Source organism: Pseudophryne corroboree, chromosome 1, assembly GCF_028390025.1.
Source record: "Pseudophryne corroboree isolate aPseCor3 chromosome 1, aPseCor3.hap2, whole genome shotgun sequence".
In the NCBI taxonomy this organism is placed as follows: Eukaryota; Metazoa; Chordata; class Amphibia; order Anura; family Myobatrachidae; genus Pseudophryne; species Pseudophryne corroboree.
In genome coordinates this window covers 573,400,696-573,420,128 of record NC_086444.1, presented here as the reverse complement: position 1 = coordinate 573,420,128, position 19,433 = coordinate 573,400,696, and the positions used below count along the sequence as shown (strand labels likewise).

The 19,433-nt window shown below is 45.4% G+C and overlaps 1 protein-coding gene across 2 annotated transcripts in view; it reads left to right on the top strand.

The window, feature by feature from the left end:
- Window positions 1-19,433, top strand: part of CCDC171 (coiled-coil domain containing 171) — a 242,124-nt gene that overhangs the window by 73,079 nt on the left and 149,612 nt on the right. For both annotated transcript variants that reach the window (XM_063914189.1, XM_063914190.1), the window contains 2 exons: window positions 7,170-7,330; window positions 8,305-8,443. In XM_063914189.1, coding sequence (XP_063770259.1) covers window positions 7,170-7,330; window positions 8,305-8,443 — 300 coding nt within the window. The remainder of the gene's footprint in view (window positions 1-7,169; window positions 7,331-8,304; window positions 8,444-19,433) is intronic.

The following is a 19,433-nucleotide window of genomic DNA, read 5'->3' as shown; positions in this document are numbered from 1 at the left end:
TTAGAGAAAATAAGATTTCTCTAACGTCCTAAGTGGATGCTGGGGACTCCGTAAGGACCATGGGGAATAGCGGCTCCGCAGGAGACTGGGCACATCTAAAGAAAGCTTTAGGACTATCTGGTGTGCACTGGCTCCTCCCCCTATGACCCTCCTCCAAGCCTCAGTTAGATCTCTGTGCCCGAACGAGAAGGGTGCACACTAGGGGCTCTCCTGAGCTTCTTAGTGAAAGTTTTAGTTTAGGTTTTTTATTTTCAGTGAGACCTGCTGGCAACAGGCTCACTGCATCGAGGGACTAAGGGGAGAAGAAGCGAACTCACCTGCGTGCAGAGTGGATTGGGCTTCTTAGGCTACTGGACATTAGCTCCAGAGGGACGATCACAGGCCCAGCTTGGATGGGTCCCAGAGCCGTGCCGCCGGCCCCCTTACAGAGCCAGAAGGCAGAAGAGGTCCGGAAAATCGGCGGCAGAAGACGTCCTGTCTTCAACAAGGTAGCGCACAGCACTGCAGCTGTGCGCCATTGCTCTCAGCACACTTCACACTCCGGTCACTGAGGGTGCAGGGCGCTGGGGGGGGGCGCCCTGAGACGCAATAATAAACACCTTGGATGGCAAAAAATGCATCACATATAGCTCCTGGGCTATATGGATGCATTTAACCCCTGCCAAAATACATAAAAAAACGGGAGATAGGCTCCGCCCCCTTATCGGCGGCCTTATCTCCTCAGCACACTGGCGCCATTTTCCCTCACAGCTCCGTTGGAGGGAAGCTCCCTGGCTCTCCCCTGCAGTCACTACACTACAGAAAGGGTTAAAAAAGAGAGGGGGGCACAAATTAGGCGCAGTATTAACTATACAGCAGCTATAAGGGGAAAAACACTTATATAAGGTTATCCCTGTATATATATAGCGCTCTGGTGTGTGCTGGCAAACTCTCCCTCTGTCTCCCTAAAGGGCTAGTGGGGTCCTGTCCTCTATCAGAGCATTCCCTGTGTGTGTGCTGTATGTCGGTACTTTTGTGTCGACATGTATGAGGAGAAAAATGATGTGGAGACGGAGCAGATTGCCTGTAATAGTGATGTCACCCCCTAGGGGGTCGACACCTGAGTGGATGAACTGTTGGAAGAAATTACGTGACAGTGTCAGCTCTGTATAAAAGACAGTGGTTGACATGAGACAGCCGGCTACTCAGCTTGTGCCTGTCCAGACGTCTCATAGGCCGTCAGGGGCTCTAAAGCGCCCGTTACCTCAGATGGCAGATATAGACGCCGACACGGATACTGACTCCAGTGTCGACGGTGAAGAGACAAATGTGACTTCCAGTAGGGCCACACGTTACATGATTGAGGCAATGAAAAATGTTTTACACATTTCTGATAATACGAGTACCACCAAAAAGGGGTATTATGTTCGGTGAGGAAAAACTACCTGTAGTTTTCCTGAATCTGAGAAATTAAATGAGGTGTGTGATGATGCGTGGGTTTCCCCCGATAACAACTGATAATTTCTAAAATGTTATTGTCATTATATCCTTTCCCGCCAGAGGTTAGGGTGCGTTGGGAAACACCCCCTAGGGTGGATAAAGCGCTCACACGCTTGTAAGGGCTCTATCCTCTCCTGAGATGGCCGCCCTTAAGGATCCTGCTGATAGAAAGCAGGAGGGTATCCTAAAATGTAGTTACACACATACTGGTGTTATACTGCGACCAGCAATCGCCTCAGCCTGGATGTGCAGTGCTGGGTTGGCGTGGTCGGATTCCCTGACTGAAAATATTGATACCCTAGATAGGGACAGTATATTTTTGCCTATAGAGCATTTGAAAGATGCATTTCTATATATGCGTGATGCACAGCGGAATATTTGCCGACTGGCATCAAGTCTAAGTGCGTTGTCCATTTCTACCAGTAGAGGGTTATGGACACGTCAGTGGTCAGGTGATGCGTATTCCAAACGGCTTTTGGAAGTATTGCCTTATTAAGGGGAGGATTTTTTGGGGTCGGTCTTTCAGACCTGGTGGCCACGGCAACAGCTGGGAAATCCACGTTTGTACCCCAGGTCGCCTCTCAACATGAGAAGACGCCATATTATCAGAAACCCTCTCCCGCCTCTGCCAAGCCCTCAGTATACGCTGGGGCTTTACAAGCAGAATCAGGCACGGTGGGGGGCCCGTCTCAATGAATTTCAGCGCGCAGTGGGCTCACTCGCAAGTAGACCCCTGGATCCTTCAGGTGATATCTCAGGGGTACAAATTGGAATTCGAGACGTCTCCCCCTCGCCGTTTCCTAAAGTCGGTTTTACCGATGTCTCCTTCTGACAGGGAGACAGTTTTGGAAGCCATTCACAAGCTGTATTCCCAGCAGGTGATAATCAAGATACCCCTCCTGCAACAGGGAACAGGGTATTATTCCACACTGTTGTGGTACCGAAGCCGGACGGCTCGGTGAGACCGATTCTAAATCTAAAATCTTTGAACACTTACATACAGAGGTTCAAATTCAAGATTGAGTCACTCAGAGCAGTGATTGCGAACCTGTAAGAAGGGGACTACATGATTTCTCGGGACATCAAGGATGCTTACCTTCATGTCAAAATTTACCCTTCTCACCAAGGGTACCTCAGGTTTATGGTACAGAACTGTCACTATCAGTTCAGACGCTGCCGTATGGATGGTCCACGGCACCCCGGGTCTTTACCAAGGTAATGGCCGAAATGATGATATTCCTTCAAAGGAAGGGAATTTTAGTTATCCCTTACTTGGACAATTCCCTGATAAGGGTAAGATCCAGGGAACAGTTGGAGGTCGGTGTAGCACTATCTCAGGTAGTGTTGCTGCAGCACGGTTGGATTCTCAATATTCCAAAATCGCAGCTGGTTCCGACGACTTGTTTTCTGTTCCTAGGGATAATCCTGGACACAGTCCAGAAAAAGGTGTTTCTCCCGGAGGAGAAAGCCAGGGAGTTATCCGAGCTAGTCAGGAACCTCCTAAAACCGAGCCAAGTCTCAGTGCATCAATGCACAAGGGTTCTGGGTAAAATGGTGGCTTCCTACGAAGCAATCCCATTCGGCAGATTCCACGCAAGAACTTTCCAGTGGGACCTGCTGGACAAATGGTCCGGGTCGCATTTTCAGATACATCAGCGGATAACCCTGTCACCAAGGACAAGGGGTCCCTCCTGTGGTGGTTGCAGAGTGCTCATCTTCTAGAGGGCCGCAGATTCGGCATTCAGGACTGGGTCCTGGTAACCACGGATGCCAGCCTGCGAGGCTGGGGAGCAGTCACACAGGGAAGGAATATCCAGGACTTATGGTCAAGCCTGGAGACATCACTTCACATAAATATCCTGAAGCTAAGGGACATTTACAATGCTCTAAGCTTAGCAAGACCTCTGCTTCAAGGTCAGCCGGTGTTGATCCAGTCGGACAACATCACGGCAGTCACCCACGTAAACAGACAGGGTGGCACAAGAAGCAGGAGGGCAATGGCAGAAGCTGCAAGGATTTTTCGCTGGGCGGAAAATCATGTGATAGCACTGTCAGCAGTATTCATTCCGGGAGTGGACAACTGGGAAGCAGACTTCCTCAGCACGACCTCCACCCGGGAGAGTGGGGACCTCACCCAGAAGTCTTCCACATGATTATAAACCGTTGGGAAAAACTCGACAGGTATTGCGCCAGGTCCAGGGACCCTCAGGCAATAGCTGTAGACGCTCTGGTAACACCGTGGGTGTACCAGTCAGGGTATGTGTTCCCTCCTCTGCCTCTCATACCCAAGGTACTGAGATTGATAAGATGGAGAGGAGTAAGCACTATATTCGTGGCTCCGGATTGGCCAAGAAGGACTTGGTAACCGGAACTTCAAGAGATGCTCACGGAGGATCCGTGGCCTCTACCTCTAAGAAGGGACCTGCTCCTGCAAGGACTCTGTCTGTTCCAAGACTTACCGCGGCTGCGTTTGACGGCATGGCCGTTGAACACCGGATCCTGAAGGAAAAAAGGCATTCCGGATGAAGTCATCCCTATCCTGATCAAAGCCAGGAAGGATGTAACCGCAAAAACATTATCACCGCAATTGGCGAAAATATGTTGCGTGGTGCGAGACCAGTAAGGCCCGACGGTGGAAATTCAACTGGGTCGATTCCTACATTTCCTGCAAACAGGAGTGTCTATGGGCCTGAAATTGGGGTCCATTAAGGTTCAAATTTCGGCCCTGTCAATTTTCTTCCAAAAAGAACTAGCTTCAGTCCCTGAAGTTCAGACGTTTGTAAAAGGGGTACTGCATATACAGCCTCCTTTTGTGCCTCCAGTGGCACTTTGGGATCTCAATGTAGTTTTGGGTTCCAAAAGTCACATTGGTTTGAACCACTTAAATCTGTGGAGTTAAAATATCTCACATGGAAAGTGGTCATGCTGTTGGCCCTGGCCTGGGCCAGGCGCGTGTCAGAATTGGCGGCTTTATCCTGAAATAGCCCTTATCTGATGTTCCATTCGGACAGGGCGGAATTGAGGACTCGTCCTCAGTTTCTCCCTAAGGTGGTTTCAGCGTTTCACCTGAACCAACCTATTTGTGGTGCCTGCGGCTACTAGGGACTTTGAGGACTCCAAGTTGCTAGACGTTGTCAGGGCCCTGAAAATATATGTTTCCAGGAGGGCTGGAGTCAGGAAATCTGACTCGCTGTTTATCCTGTATGCACCCAACAAGCTGGGTGCTCCTGCTTCTAAGCAGACTATTGCTCGTTGGATTTGTAGTACAATTCAGCTTGCACATTCTGTGGCAGGCCTACCACAGCCAAAAATCTGTAAATGCCCACTCCACAAGGAAGGTGGGCTCATCTTGGGCGGCTGCCCGAGGGGTCTCGGCTTTACAACTTTGCCGAGCAGCTACTTGGTCAGGAGCAAATACGTTTGTAAAATTCTACAAAATTGATATCCTGGCTGAGGAGGACCTGGAGTTCTCTCATTTGGTGCTGCAGAGTCATCCGCACTCTCCCGCCCGTTTGGGAGCTTTGGTATAATCCCCATGGTCCTTACGGAGTCCCCAGCATCCACTAGGACGTTAGAGAAAATAAGAATTTACTTACCGATAATTCTATTTCTCGTAGTCCGTAGTGGATGCTGGGCGCCCATCCCAAGTGCGGATTGTCTGCAATACTTGTACATAGTTATTGTTACAAAAATCGGGTTATTATTGTTGTGAGCCATCTTTCAGAGGCTCCTCTGTTATCATGCTGTTAACTGGGTTCAGATCACAGGTTATACGGTGTGATTGGTGTGGCTGGTATGAGTCTTACCCGGGATTCAAAATCCTTCCTTTATTGTGTACGCTCGTCCGGGCACAGTATCCTAACTGAGGCTTGAAGGAGGGTCATAGGGGGAGGAGCCAGTGCACACCAGATAGTCCTAAAGCTTTCTTTAGATGTGCCCAGTCTCCTGCGGAGCCGCTATTCCCCATGGTCCTTACGGAGTCCCCAGCATCCACTACGGACTATGAGAAATAGAATTATCGGTAAGTAAATTCTTATTTTTACTTACCGGTAAATCTTTCTCGTAGTCCGTAGTGGATGCTGGGCGCCCGTCCCAAATGCGGACTTCTTCTGCAATGCTTGTATATAGTTATTGCTTAAATAAGGGTTATGTTGGTTGCATCAGGGTTGATCTGATGCTCCGTTGTTGTTCATACTGTTAACTGGGTAAGTTTATCACAAGTTATACGGTGTGTTTGGTGTGACTGATATGAGTCTTGCCCTGGATTCCAAAATCCTTTCCTTGTACTGTCAGCTCTTCCGGGCACAGTTTCTTTAACTGAGGTCTGGAGGAGGGACATAGAGGGAGGAGCCAGAGCACACCAGTATCCAAATTCTTTCTTAAAGTGCCCTGTCTCCTGCGGAGCCCGTCTATTCCCCATGGTCCTTACGGAGTCCCCAGCATCCACTACGGACTACGAGAAATAGATTTACCGGTAAGTAAAATCTTATTTTACTTACTACTGATTTCAGGTATGTACTTTTTTGTTATAAAATTAAGGTTGAAAATATATTTATATTGTATGTATACAGTAAGTTTGAAAAAGTGAATCCATATAGTCCAAAATATGGGTTCTGTATAGAATGTCGACATTTTTCAAGTCAACATATTCAGCGCGACAGTCGGTGATGCGGGTGTTTTGGGGGTACATTTTGTAACTCTGAGCCTAACCATCAGCCCAATGTTGCATGTCCTTACCTGGCGGCTGCAGCTAATGTTGCATGTCCTTACCTGGCGGCTGCGGCTAATGTTGCATGTCCTTACCTGGCGGCTGCGGCTAATGTTGCATGTCCTTACCTGGCGGCTGCGGCTAATGTTGCATGTCCTTACCTGGCGGCTGCGGCTAATGTTGCATGTCCTAACCCGGCGGCTGCGGCCAATGTATGTCCTAACCCGGCGGCTGCGGCTAATGTTGCATGTCCTAACCCGGCGGCTGCTGCTATTGTTGCATGTCCTAACCCGACGGCTGCAGCTAATGTTGCATGTCCTAATCCGGCGGCTAATGTTGCATGTCCTAACCCGGCATCTGCAGCTAATGCTGCATGTCCTAACCCAGCGGCTAATGAGCCTAAACCTACTGTCCACTTTTCACAAAATGAGGGTAATTCACTTCTCGACTTTTATTATGTCAACATTTTTCAGATGTCGACATGTTAATTGTTGACATTTCAACAATCTTGACCTCATAGCTATCGATATTATGAATACCGATATATGCTGACTGCATCCCCACTATATATAATCTCCATTATTTGGATATTACACAGTTACCTGCTTTACAGTGTCAGACAGCCTGAAAACAGAAGACTGTTCCTTCCAAATTGTGTATAATAAACCTGTAAAATGGTAAAAAATAAAAAATAAATCACTATATAATTCACACTTTTAAAAAAGCATTTACATTTTGTAATCAAGGGAGAATAATCTTTATACTACATTTATATTTTATTGGAAATAAATGTCTTGACCAAACCAATCACTTTTTTTATATAATTTCTTGCCAAAACACGGACTGACTACTATTGATGCAGCCGCTGAATGTGTTCTTTAACCGTGTGTCTTTAATTATTGCATTGCAATATTTTCACAATGAATAGTGCAAGAAAATTCCCTTGTCTTCTACTTTCATTACTTTTTTTTTATGTTCCCAGTTGCGCATTCGAGATCTGGAAGGGTCATTACAAGTGGAAAAGGCCAGCCAGGCACAAACTGCTTCAGATTTAGACCTTATAAAAACTCAATTCAAAGAAGTGGAAACTGCCTACATCAGAGAGAAAGGCACTGCACAAGATTTATCAGCCAGGCTCCAGGCGTAAGTGATATGATACCGTATTTGGTGAGCATGGAGTTGGTACCAAATTACCGGGGTCAAATTAATCGTAATATTTTGGCATAGAAATAAGAGTAATAGCTAACAGCTGTGCATAGACTGAAAAGCAGATATTCTCCTATAGGTCCAGCAAACCTGATGTAAATGTTGCTTTATGTAACAAATCTACAGCGCGAAATGGGTGCTGTGCGGAATGGTGGGGGGAAATGGGGGGGCGCTCACTTCACACAGCGATAAAGTGAGCGACCGGACTAGATTTGACCAAATCTAGAGCTGGCGATAGCAGCCCGTGGGACCGCGCATCACTGTCGCCTGCACCCTAAATGCGGGGCGCTTAATTTTTAAGCAATCTAGTTATCTTAGAAATTAAGTAAAAATCGCTACGTGTGTACCCCTTTTAAGAAGCGCATTATCTTGTCAGTAATCTAGGATTGGTATGTTATTAATCCCACAAAATGGGGAAATAATTCTCCACTATAATGCAGCATATTGTCTTTCTGATGACCCCAACCTGTTAGGGGATCGAATAGATTGATTGTGCTGAATAGTGCTGGAAATCTGATTCACTAATATATTTTGCAGTGTGTGGAAGGTGTTAAGCCCATTTCATATAAATAAGTTACTGTATGGACATTTATGTAACAGGCTGATTCAGTTTAGCTTAAGGTAGTGCTGGGGTATCATGTGACATGTGGCTGCAGCACTTCCAGGTGCTATGGTAAGAAAACATTACTTAAGATTACTACTGTATTTTGTACAAGGAAAAGGAAGCAATGTTTTTTTACCGGTAGTATTCGTGAGGATCCTAGCACTGAATTTTTGCCTCCCCCCCCCAATGTACCTGTTTTAGAAAAAAAATACTTCTAGTTGTTTTCAAAATAATCTTGTTGTCAATGGAGATTTCATTGTAATTACTGGGTGACATAGGTTTTCTTTTTCTTGATTTACATTTTTAGATTGGAGGAAGAGTCTTCCTACATGATTAATGAGTTTAAAGCAGAAATTGAGAAGAAAAACAAGCAAATTATGGATCTTTCTGGGAAGCTCAAGACTAGTGAGGAAAGCTTTGTCGCAGTGGAGCAGGACCTTGCAGTGGTGAGGATTTCTGCTTTCCCTGAAACATAAAACATTGTACTATGTAGTCATTTTAAAAAGTACTCATGACATGTTCATCCTTGTAGTCCTGGTAAAGTGCAGACAATTAGTGAGCACAAATAATGGAAGAGAATAAAAACAAAATCCAAATGTAGGTATATGTATGTATGTCAGAAGCAGAATCCGCTTTATTGGCCAGGTGTACTCATGTACACTAGGAATTTTTTGTGGTACAATGCATTGCTAAGCAGCATCATGAAGGGGGGAAAAAACGTAGCATACATTACAAACATTGCACGTATGAGTTCATACTGCACATTGCAACTGGACGATAGACTCAACATATTAGACAGACATATTATACATGTAACACTAAAAACAAAGGCTGCTTGGCAGAGCAGCACTGAGGCAGCCATCCGCGGCGCCAACTTGAACTCAAACAATGCACATAATACAGAAGATTTAAGTAATACGTCAAAAGATAAACCACACAGACATAAAAAAAAAACCTCGAGCACACAGAAAGCATAATGCATGATTGGTGTATGCATTTTGGGTAATAACCTCCAGGGGTTGTGTATTCCACCCTCACAAGGTAACAGGTGCGGCAGCCATCTTGGGCGCACTGCATAAGATTACCCAGGGTGGAATAGTCCACCTTAGAAGAGTTAGCACAAAATGGGGAGATTGCAGAGTCATAAAGTTCAGAGTAGGGTACCAACAAAACCATCAGGTCCATGTATTTTTAATCCCATCCACAAGCGCACCAGATAAGGCAGCCATGTTGGGCGCACTACGAAGGCTACACAGTGGGAGATGAGCCATACAAGGGCCAAATGCATGTATGGGATAACTGACAAGTGTGTAGGAGTATGCTATACCCTTCATGGAAAGATCCAAATGAAGCACACCCTGCCCACAGAGGAACCATCCGAGGCAGCCATGTGGGGCGCACTGCGTAGGTTACTGCTGGCAGGGTGTGCAACCAATGGAAGTAAACATTACAGGAATAGCACACAGTGGGGTGGAAGTACGCTGTAAGAAGAAAGAGAAGAGAAAGACACATTTGCAGGAAAACTGTACTAACATTATTTTACATAGTAACATAGTTAATGAGGTTGAAAAGAGGCAAAATGCCCATCGGGTTCAACCTGTAATCTGTCCTAAACCGTGTTCATTATAATGTCCTAATTGAAGTAATGTTTTATTTTTAGTTACCAACTGTAAATCATGTTCCTCCCAGATTAAAAATGTCAGTATTTTAAATGCTATAACCTTGGATATCATTTTCTGTCAGAAATGTATCCAATCCGTTTTTAAATACAGCTATAGAGTCCGCCATTACCAACTTCACTGGCCGGGAATTCCAGATCATTATTGCCCTAACAGTGAAGAACCCTTTCCTACGTTGAGTATGGAGTTCTTTTAATAAACAATTCCTCTGAAAACTCTTTGTAATTTCCCTTTATATATTTGAAGATATTGATAATGTCTCCTCTTAGATGCCTCTTTTCTAGTGTATACAATTTCAACCTAGTGAGCCTTTCCTCATACTCCAGTCCCTCTAGCCCTTTAATCAATTTAGTAGCACGCCTTTGAATCCTTTCGAGTTCACAAATATCTTTTTTATAATGTGGTGCCCAAAATTGAACACAATATTCCAGGTGCGGACGTACCAATGATTTGTACAGCGGCAGGATTACACTCTCGTCCCTTATCTCAATTCCCCGTTTTATGCACGCTAGCACCTTACTTGCCTTCTTTGCTGCAATTTTGCGAAAATTATAAATGTCCTGGTCTCATGAGAGCAGTGCGGGTGGGTGTGAGAATGTGGGAAACACACTAATGTCCAATGAAAATGACCCAGTAAAGTCTGGTCCTGGTGCACACGCCCCTCAGTTCCCTGTTCAGCTTGACGGGTAGTCCCGGCGGCAGTCATGATGTTCTTGGACAGAGGAGTAGTAGGCATTGATCCTGGTGTTCTCATGGCAGAGGTGAGGAGAGGCCACATAATGATCCTGAGTTGCAGTGTTTGGGGAACTAGTTTAATTAGATATTCTAGCGTAGTCCAAATCCAGTTCAAGTTCCGGTTCTAACTCTGTCCTTAAAATACTTCACAAATGCAAGCAGGCCAAGTCCTGACTGCAGGCCTTGATAATATTGCTCTTAAATGCTACACACTATGGGGGTAATTCCGAGTTGATCGCAGCAGGAACTTTGTTAGCAGTTGGGCAAAACCATGTGCACTGCAGGGGAGGCAGATTTAACATGTGCAGAGAGAGTTAGATTTGGGTGGGGTGTGTTCAATCTGCAATCTAAATTGCAGTGTAAAAATAAAGCAGCCAGTATTTGCCCTGCACAGAAACAAAATAACCCACCCAAATCTAACTCTCTCTGCACATGTTATATCTGCCTCCCCTGCAGTGCACATGGTTTTGCCCAACTGCTAACAAAATTCCTGCTGCGATCAACTCAGAATTACCCCCTATATCAGTTGGCAAAGGGAGAGGTGTGCAATCAGAAGTTCAGCTAATTAACAGAGGAGATCAGCAATGAAAACAGATCAGACATTTGCAGACGAACTTTCTTGGGGTGTGAAATATGTAGCCAGAGAGAGATGATAGACTCAGACATACAAGCATGAAGATGGTGTTTTTACCTGTGAAGAAAGGAGAGATGGTTTTCAGTTCCGGTTCTAACTTCATCCTTAAAATACATCCTTAACAAATGCATGCTTCACAAATGCAAGCAGACTAAGTCCTGACTGTGTATATATGTATGTGTATGTATGTATATGTATGTATATATATATATATATATATATATATATTATATATATAATGTGTGTGTGTATACACATATACTGTGTATGTATATACACTAGATGGTGCCCGACAATTCAAGTGTTGCTACGTTCAGGCGCATAGTCATCAGCGCTGACAATGATATGTTGTTTCATCAATTTGATGGGTTGGTAACTAGTATATATGTAATAATCCATAATCTTTGCTTTCCTGTTATGCAATAATCTGCCTGTTTTTTTCTTCTATTGATTGACAAGTTAAACTGATATATACATAGAAAAATCACTGTTTCACAAAAGGGTTGTTTGTGGACTGCATCCAATAAATGATTATAAATTCAGACTAAAATTGAAATCTATATCCTATGGGTTACCTGTCGATATGTGGCCATCTAACCATTTTTGTGTGTCTTCCTGACCTCCAATAAACTGCTTGGATAGCACTGCTCCATGCTATATTCATTTATAAGACATTGGCCCTGGGCCAACTTGGCAATTTTTTATTTCTCCTTTCTGGGAGAAGCCTGGAGAAGAGGTGTAGCCGATTAGTTCTAGGGTCGGGGCCAAGTGTTTTCATCTGTAGCCATGGCCCCTTAGCAGTAAAATGTGATTTGCAGCTCCATGTAGAAGGGGTGGCGCTAAAATGACACCATTTCATTGTCCTTTAGCCCCGCACCCCTTTACATGGAGCTGCAAATCTTCGTTTCATCTCCACATCCTGCCCACTTCACTGCTCTTCCGAGGGACTTCCCCGAAAAATTGTGAGGTTCCCCCAGATATCAGGGGGATAGGCAACTCACACACCACAGTATCGTAAACTATATTGGGCAATTAATATGATTACTATTGTTGTGGCAGTAAATTTGGTTTGTTTACTCTGTCAAGTTCCAGTGAAGTAATCTGGCTGTTCAGTCACTATGTTAAATTGGTGCAGGACTGGCCTGTGTGGAGTTTTATACATGTGTTATTTCATTGTCTCTGAATCCATTGGGAAACACTTAACCCTTGTGTGATAGGTAGTCTGCTTCAGGACTTGGGCACCACATCTTCATCCTGCTAGACACGCAGTTATTTCTCTAACCAAGCGCTATGGGATGGAACCAGAGAAAAAACTAAAAGAAAGAGAGAGAAATAACATTGCCCTCAAAAATCATTTATCACTTATAAGCTTTAAACAGAAGAACTAGACCGTAAAAAAGGGTTGTACATAGTGATCCCCATTGGACCAGGGAAAAGGATTGAATGGAAATCCTGTATACTGAATCATGCTATAGGGGACACAATCCTTGGGGACGTCCCACAGTTGCCCCATTGGGAGGGTGTGCTCACAGAATTGCAGCAGTCTAAAACCACAAATACGTTGAACCTGTAAAAGTTGATAAGACTGTGGAGCGAAGGGTAGATAGCTGCCCAATACAGTTCCTCAGCATAAGCGCTGTGCTGCAATGCTTAAGAGGCACCTGCTGATTAAGGGTCTGATTCACAGATGTTTGCAGTACACACTGTAGCTGCCGGCTTCTGTGATCTGCTGCTGCATCCTTCAGTTTTCACTCTTCCAGGACCAGGAAATCTCTGTTGGAAGATGCAGTACCTGGCCAAGACACGTCTACAAAATGGAGGGCCACCCCTGCTCCACATCCCAAACAGCACGCCAATAATGCTGCGACTTGGGGGCAGTGCAAGCAACAACATTGGAGACATTCCTCACATGTGCAGTCCACCTTGAATTCAGAGTAATATTCATTGTGTGTGCCTGCTACCTGAATCAGGTCATAAATGCAACATTACCGCAGTGTATGTGTGGCGAATCACATCCATAATCCATCTACCACTTGTTTGTATGTAGGATAACCCCCATTGTATGCATCATATAGAACCATAAGGTTAAGAGTCCTAGTGACATAGGCTCAAAGTCCAACACAACATCCAATAAATGAAAAACAAATCCTGACACTACTGGAATAATGATATTGTCTCCACAGCAGAAGGTGACCTTGAAGTGGACTCTTTAGCACCACTCTTAAATGTTTTAGGATTATCGGAAGCCTTGCTTCTGCTGGGGACCACACACCCCAGAACCAACAATGCAAAACTAGAGCATCCCCCAAGCCCTGGAGCCTGGCTTCTGTCGTCACAATTGTCCAATTTCAATTTGGAGTTACCTCTATTGAGAGCAACTGACATTCCTTGGTGAAAGACTGCCATCTTGTCTGGGCAAGTGATGCTATGTTTGAATATGAGAGGAGTCCATTCTAAAATCTCTATCAATGGAAGTGTGTAAACTGTTCTACTGCAAAAGTCTGACTCCAACCTCAAAGGTTTTGTGCCCCCTTAAGGGCACAACACATTTGGGGTTAAGCATCTCCTTACTTAAATCGATTACTTTTATTTTTTTTTTTTTTTATTTATATTTTTATTGAAGAGAAGTCGAATATGCTGGTACATGACAAACAGGAGATGATGACTCCAAATGAAATATTCAAAATTACATACACGTTATCCCGTGGGGAATAACCAAATGTAACAACAACAGGGAAGTACATCATCAATACCATATATATATATATATCGACAACAATTTTTTTTGTGTTTAAACATAAAAATGAAGAGAAGAATAGAAGGAGAAAAGAAGAGAATAAGAGAGAGAGGGGGAAAGGGGACGGGGGGAAGGGGGAGAGTGGGGGATCATCATAGTAACATACATACAAGGTAGAACCATGTCAAGGGAGGTAGCACCTCCTATCTGCACTCTTTACCAATTTTTCAACTGTGGACAGTATATTACTTCGTTTGCTTGTTGAGAACCATATGATGGAGGGTATCACACTCCGGCATTAGAGGGCGTAGTATAGGTGAACCAAGGATCCCATATCCTCCTATATTTCTCTGACCTGTCCCGTAGGGAGGCCGTGATTTTCTCCATCATGGAAATATGCCATATTTTGGCTATCAACATGCTCCTAGGGGGGGAAATGGTTTTTTTCCAATTTTTAGCTATCACACATCTGGCGGCGTGTAGAATTTGGAGTGCCAGACTACTCGCCTGGGTGTCAAAGTTGGGCAGAGGTAGGCCCAGGAGGGCCGACCAAGGGCCCAATACTACTTGCGAGTGGAAAATGGAACCAATGAGGGTTTCCACCTGGGCCCAAAACGTGCATATTTTGGGGCAAGACCACCAGATGTGCTTAAAGTCTCCAGTCTGGCCACATCCGCGCCAACATAATGGGGACGACCCGGGGAAAATCTTATGCAGTGTTGCTGGGACCCGATACCATCTAGTATAGACTTTATAGGAATTTTCCTTCACTAAGGAGGAAATTGAGGACTGGGCTACATTTTGCCTGATGATTTCCCATGAGTCCTCTGCAGGGGGTGGGCCAAGGTCCTGTTCCCATTTACGCTCATGGGGAAGTATGTTCGCTGCTTTCAGAGAACGTAGTAAGCTATAGAGTATGGAAATAATACCCTGTCGCATAGGAGAATAAATACACAAACGTTCCAAGGGGGTAAGTTGACGTATGACTTGGGATTTTGAAAGGGAGCTTAGGAAAGAACGAATTTGTAAATACTCATAGAATACAGGTTGGGGGATATCATATTTGTCCCGTAGGGACTGAAGGGAGCGCCAGGAGGAACCCTCTATGAAGTCAAACACCAGTCCCGGGCGCGGGCTCAGGTGGAACCATGGGTGGGACCGTAAGGTGGAACCCGGGGGAAATTCCTGATTGTCCCAAATGGAGGTGATGGGCGAGGGGAAAGTGGATAAACCATAATGCCGAATGCAGAAACACCACAGGGAGCAGGTAAATTTAGTGGGAGGGGGACATGTTTGCATTGTCTGGATTGACTTAGTCGGCGTTAGTAGGGAAACCAAATTGGAGACCCCGGCCGCTAGCCGCTCAATTCGAATCCAGGGTAGATGGGGCGCTGGGGAAAACCAGGCGACAGCCTGGCTCAGGTGAGTTGCATGATAATATTTACGAATGTCCGGCAAACCTCTGCCTCCAGCTAGTGGGTCCCGTACCAAAGTAGAGGTCTTAATTCTAGGAGGCTTGCCTGACCATATAAATTTTAGGAAGAGTCTCTGCATTCGGGCTAAGGCCTCAGCGGGAATGCGTACGGGAATTGTTTGAATCAGGTATAAGAGCCTGGGTAGGATGTTCATTTTTACTGAGACTATCCGTCCGAACCAGGCTATAATCTGCTTGTCCCATGCCCGAAGGTCCGACTCTATACACTTAAATAAGGCTGGAAAGTTCTCTGGGTATAGGGAGTCGTAGGAGTTTGTGATGAACACGCCTAGGTATTTAATTTTTTTGGAGCGCCAAGCAAAATTAAAGTTAGCAGCTAGGAGAGATCTGGTATCCTCATTGAGATGCAAAGGGAGGGCCTCAGATTTAGAATAGTTAATACGATATCCCGAATAATGCGAATATAATGATAGGGTTTTAAATAGGTTGGGGATAGAAATATTAGGTGAAGACAGAGTTAACAGAACATCGTCTGCAAATAATGACAGTTTGAACTCCTCGTCGCCTACAGTGATGCCCTTAATATCAGGATTAGCCCTAACCATGCACGCCAAGGGTTCGATGGTCATGGCAAAAATTAACGGAGACAGGGGGCACCCCTGGCGTGTACCGTTATTGATTTGGAAGAGGGGAGAGTCTTTACCATTAACCCGGACCCTGGCAGAAGGGTTGGAGTAGAGTGCCTGTATACCCTGAAGTAGACTTCCCCCCAGGCCGAACCTACGCAAGGTAGCGAACATGAAAGGCCAAAGTATTTTATCAAAAGCCTTCTCCGCATCAAGCGAGAGAAGGACAGAGGGCAATTTAGCTTTATTGACCAGATGAACCAGGTCAATGGTTCTGCGGGTATTGTCCCTAGCTTGTCGGCCTGGGATGAAGCCCACCTGGTCCGCATGGATCAGACGCGGGAGAACTGAATTTAGTCTCAGGGCAAGAATTTTGGCAAAGATTTTAATGTCTTTATTTAGTAGAGAGATGGGGCGGTAGCTAGCACAGGAGTTGGGGTCCTTCCCAGGTTTGTGAATTAAAACTATGCGTGCCTCTAGAGCCCGGGGTGATAGAGGGTTACCTCTGAGGAAGCCATTGAAGAGCCTACAGAGATGGGGCAGTAGGATCCCTTTAAATTTCTTGTAATACATAATTGACATCCCGTCAGGGCCCGGGGCTTTACCAGATTTCTGAGTTTTAAGTGCGTTATCTAACTCTTCCACAGTTATTTCGGAGCCTAATTGAGAGACTGTCGCCCTGCTCAGTGACGGTAGGTCACACTTATCTAAGAGGGATTTGATCCCCTCCTCGAATCTCGGTGAGGGCGACGAAGGGACTGCCTCCGTGTTATACAATAGCTTATAAAATTCCTCGAATTCACCCAGAATGCGGTCGGGGTCGTGTGTTAGTGTTCCCTGTTTGGTACGAATAGATAAGATATTTTTTGAGGAGATCTGAGCCCTCAACTTCCTGGCCAAGATTTTGTCTGCTTTATCCCCTTTTTCGTAATAAATCTGGTTGAGGCGTCTAAGGCATTGTTCAGTCTTATGAGACAACAGCATATTAAGTTCACCCCTAACTTTAAGTAGTTTGTCTAAGTCGGCAGGGTTTAGAGAAGACTTATGAACCTCCTCCAAAAGGTGGAGTTGGTCAGAAAGCTCTAAGATCTTTTGGGAGCGCTGTTTGGTGAGCCTGGCCGCAATCTGAATGAAATGGCCTCTAAGGACCGCTTTATGCGCCTCCCACAGGGTCATGTCCGATATACCAGGGGTTTGGTTATCATTAAAATAATCATTCAATGCCTGAGTAATTTGTTGCGGTACATCGGTCTGTTGGAGGAGGGCATCGTTAAGGGACCAAGAGGGGGGGGAAAGAGTGCGAGCCAGCCCAGACAGAGATAAGGATATCGGGGCATGGTCAGACCACGTAATTGGATGACTACAGCATTTCTGGATTCGAGAAGTGAGGTCTCTTCCTACCATAATCATATCAATTCTAGTGTATAGATTATGCACTGGGGAAAAGAATGTGTAATCTTTAACTAAGGGGTCGACCACCCTCCAGGAATCGAAGAGTAAGTGATTTTTAAGTAGGGACTGCAGGGCTCGGGAGTTGCGGGTATGTGTATGGGCCTGGGATGTTGGCAGGGAGCTGGAGCGATCAAGACTAGGATGGAGTATAGTGTTGAAATCTCCCGCCATTAAAATGTCACCTTTCCTATACTGAGCAATTTTAGAATCTAAGGAGGCGAAAAACGAGGCTTGATTGACATTGGGGGCATAGATATTGACCAAGGTGATGGGGACATTATTAAGCTTGCCTACTATAATGAGGAACCTTCCGCGCTTGTCCCTAACAATTTTTTCTGATTCTAAGTGTAGATGAGCGGGGATTAATATGGCGACCCCTCTTTTCTTCTGGGAATGATCACAGGCGTGTATGGCGACAGGATGGCGTCTAGAACGTAATTCAGGGTGGGAAGTACCTTTAAAATGTGTCTCCTGGAGGAATACCAGATCTCCCCCTACCTGTTTCAAAAAGAGAAATAGTTTGGTCCTCTTTTGGGGACTATTGAGACCCTTCACATTATAGGATATTATGTTAACAGACATGATTGCACAGGTGGAAAAAAAAAAACTCTAATGGCCCAAAGGGCCCATAAATGATCTCCCTGGGGGACAGGGGGGAGAAGAGGAGAGGAGTGGGGGGTAGAGAGAGAAAAGGAAAAAAGGAGGATAGAAACATAAAGAACAATGCAAAATGAAAAGAAATGAACATATATAACGTACCGAGCCAATGACCCATTGTACGTATCGTACGGGTCTGGATGTTTGAGCTCCCGTATGGGGTATTAAGGGAGAGGAATTCTCCCCTATGCTCAAAACTGACTATACTAGCTCGGTGGGGGGTATGGCCTCGAGTATCAAGGGGCCCACCGACCAAATATATGGGGGGAAGGCGACCTGGGGGGACATACCAACAATTAACCGTAATGAACCATTTTTGACTCTCATGAACAAAGAGAACATATGTTCAGATATATGAACACTGTAGCAAGAATTAACCTGTAAACCTCTAAGCTAGTATACAAAGCAGTAGAAAATAACATATAGTAACCCGGCAATGCAGCTGTGAAGAAATGTTCACGAGGGGTCATGTCTCACAGAGGTTTTTGCCGGGACTGTCAACCAAAGGCGTCGAGGCGCCCGTTGCGGGAGGGGTGAGACTGGAGTACGTTGAAGAACTGGAGCTTCTCGTGTGGAGTCAGGTTTATCAGATTCCGGGGGGGAAAGGTTAAGTCTCAAAAGAAGCCGGTGAGCCTCCTCCCTCGAGCGTGCCAACAATCTCTTCCCATCGAGTTGCACAATAAGGGCAAAAGGGTAACCCCATCTGTAACGAATTTGGTTTTCCCTGAGGATTTGGGTGTACTCCCGCAGGTCGAAGCGCCTCTTAAGAGTGGTAGGGGATAAGTCCTGAAACACCATTAGCTTGTGGGTGTCAAATATACACATGTCTCTATTCCGGGCCGCTGTTAGGATTTTTTCCTTGGTTTTAAAGTAATGACATCGTAGAACTACGTCTCTTGGAGGGGACGAAGTCGAGGGTTTTTGGCGCAAGGCCCGGTGAGCTCTGTCCAGGAGGAACTGTTCCCGCGGGACGTCCGGAAGGAGGTGTTGGAAAAATCTAAGGAGGAAATCTTCCAATTGTGCTGGTTCCACCGACTCCGGAATGTGTTTAATGCGCAGGTTATTACGTCGTGCACGATTATCTGCGTCTTCCTGTTGGTCTTGGAGCAAGTAAATATCCTCCTGCATAACGTAGACTGAGTGTTCCAGTTCCTGCTGGAAAGCAATGACTTCGTCAATTTTTTGTTCAGCGTCATTAGTGCGGGCCCCAAGATCAGATATTTCCACCTTGAGCCCCGAGATGGCTTTATGGATCTCCGAGTGAAAAGCTTGTTTCAGCGACTTCATCTCCGCCAGGATAGAGGAAATGCAATCTTTCATGGAGGGGTCTGGGGCAGATGAATCTTCCTCAGATTCTGAAACCGGGGCGGGCGGTGGGACGGCCGGTATTTTAGTGGAACTAGGCTTCATCTTAGAAATAAAGGAGGAAATTTCCGCAGAAGACGTATTTTTCTTGGCTTTGGACTTAGGCATGATGTGTG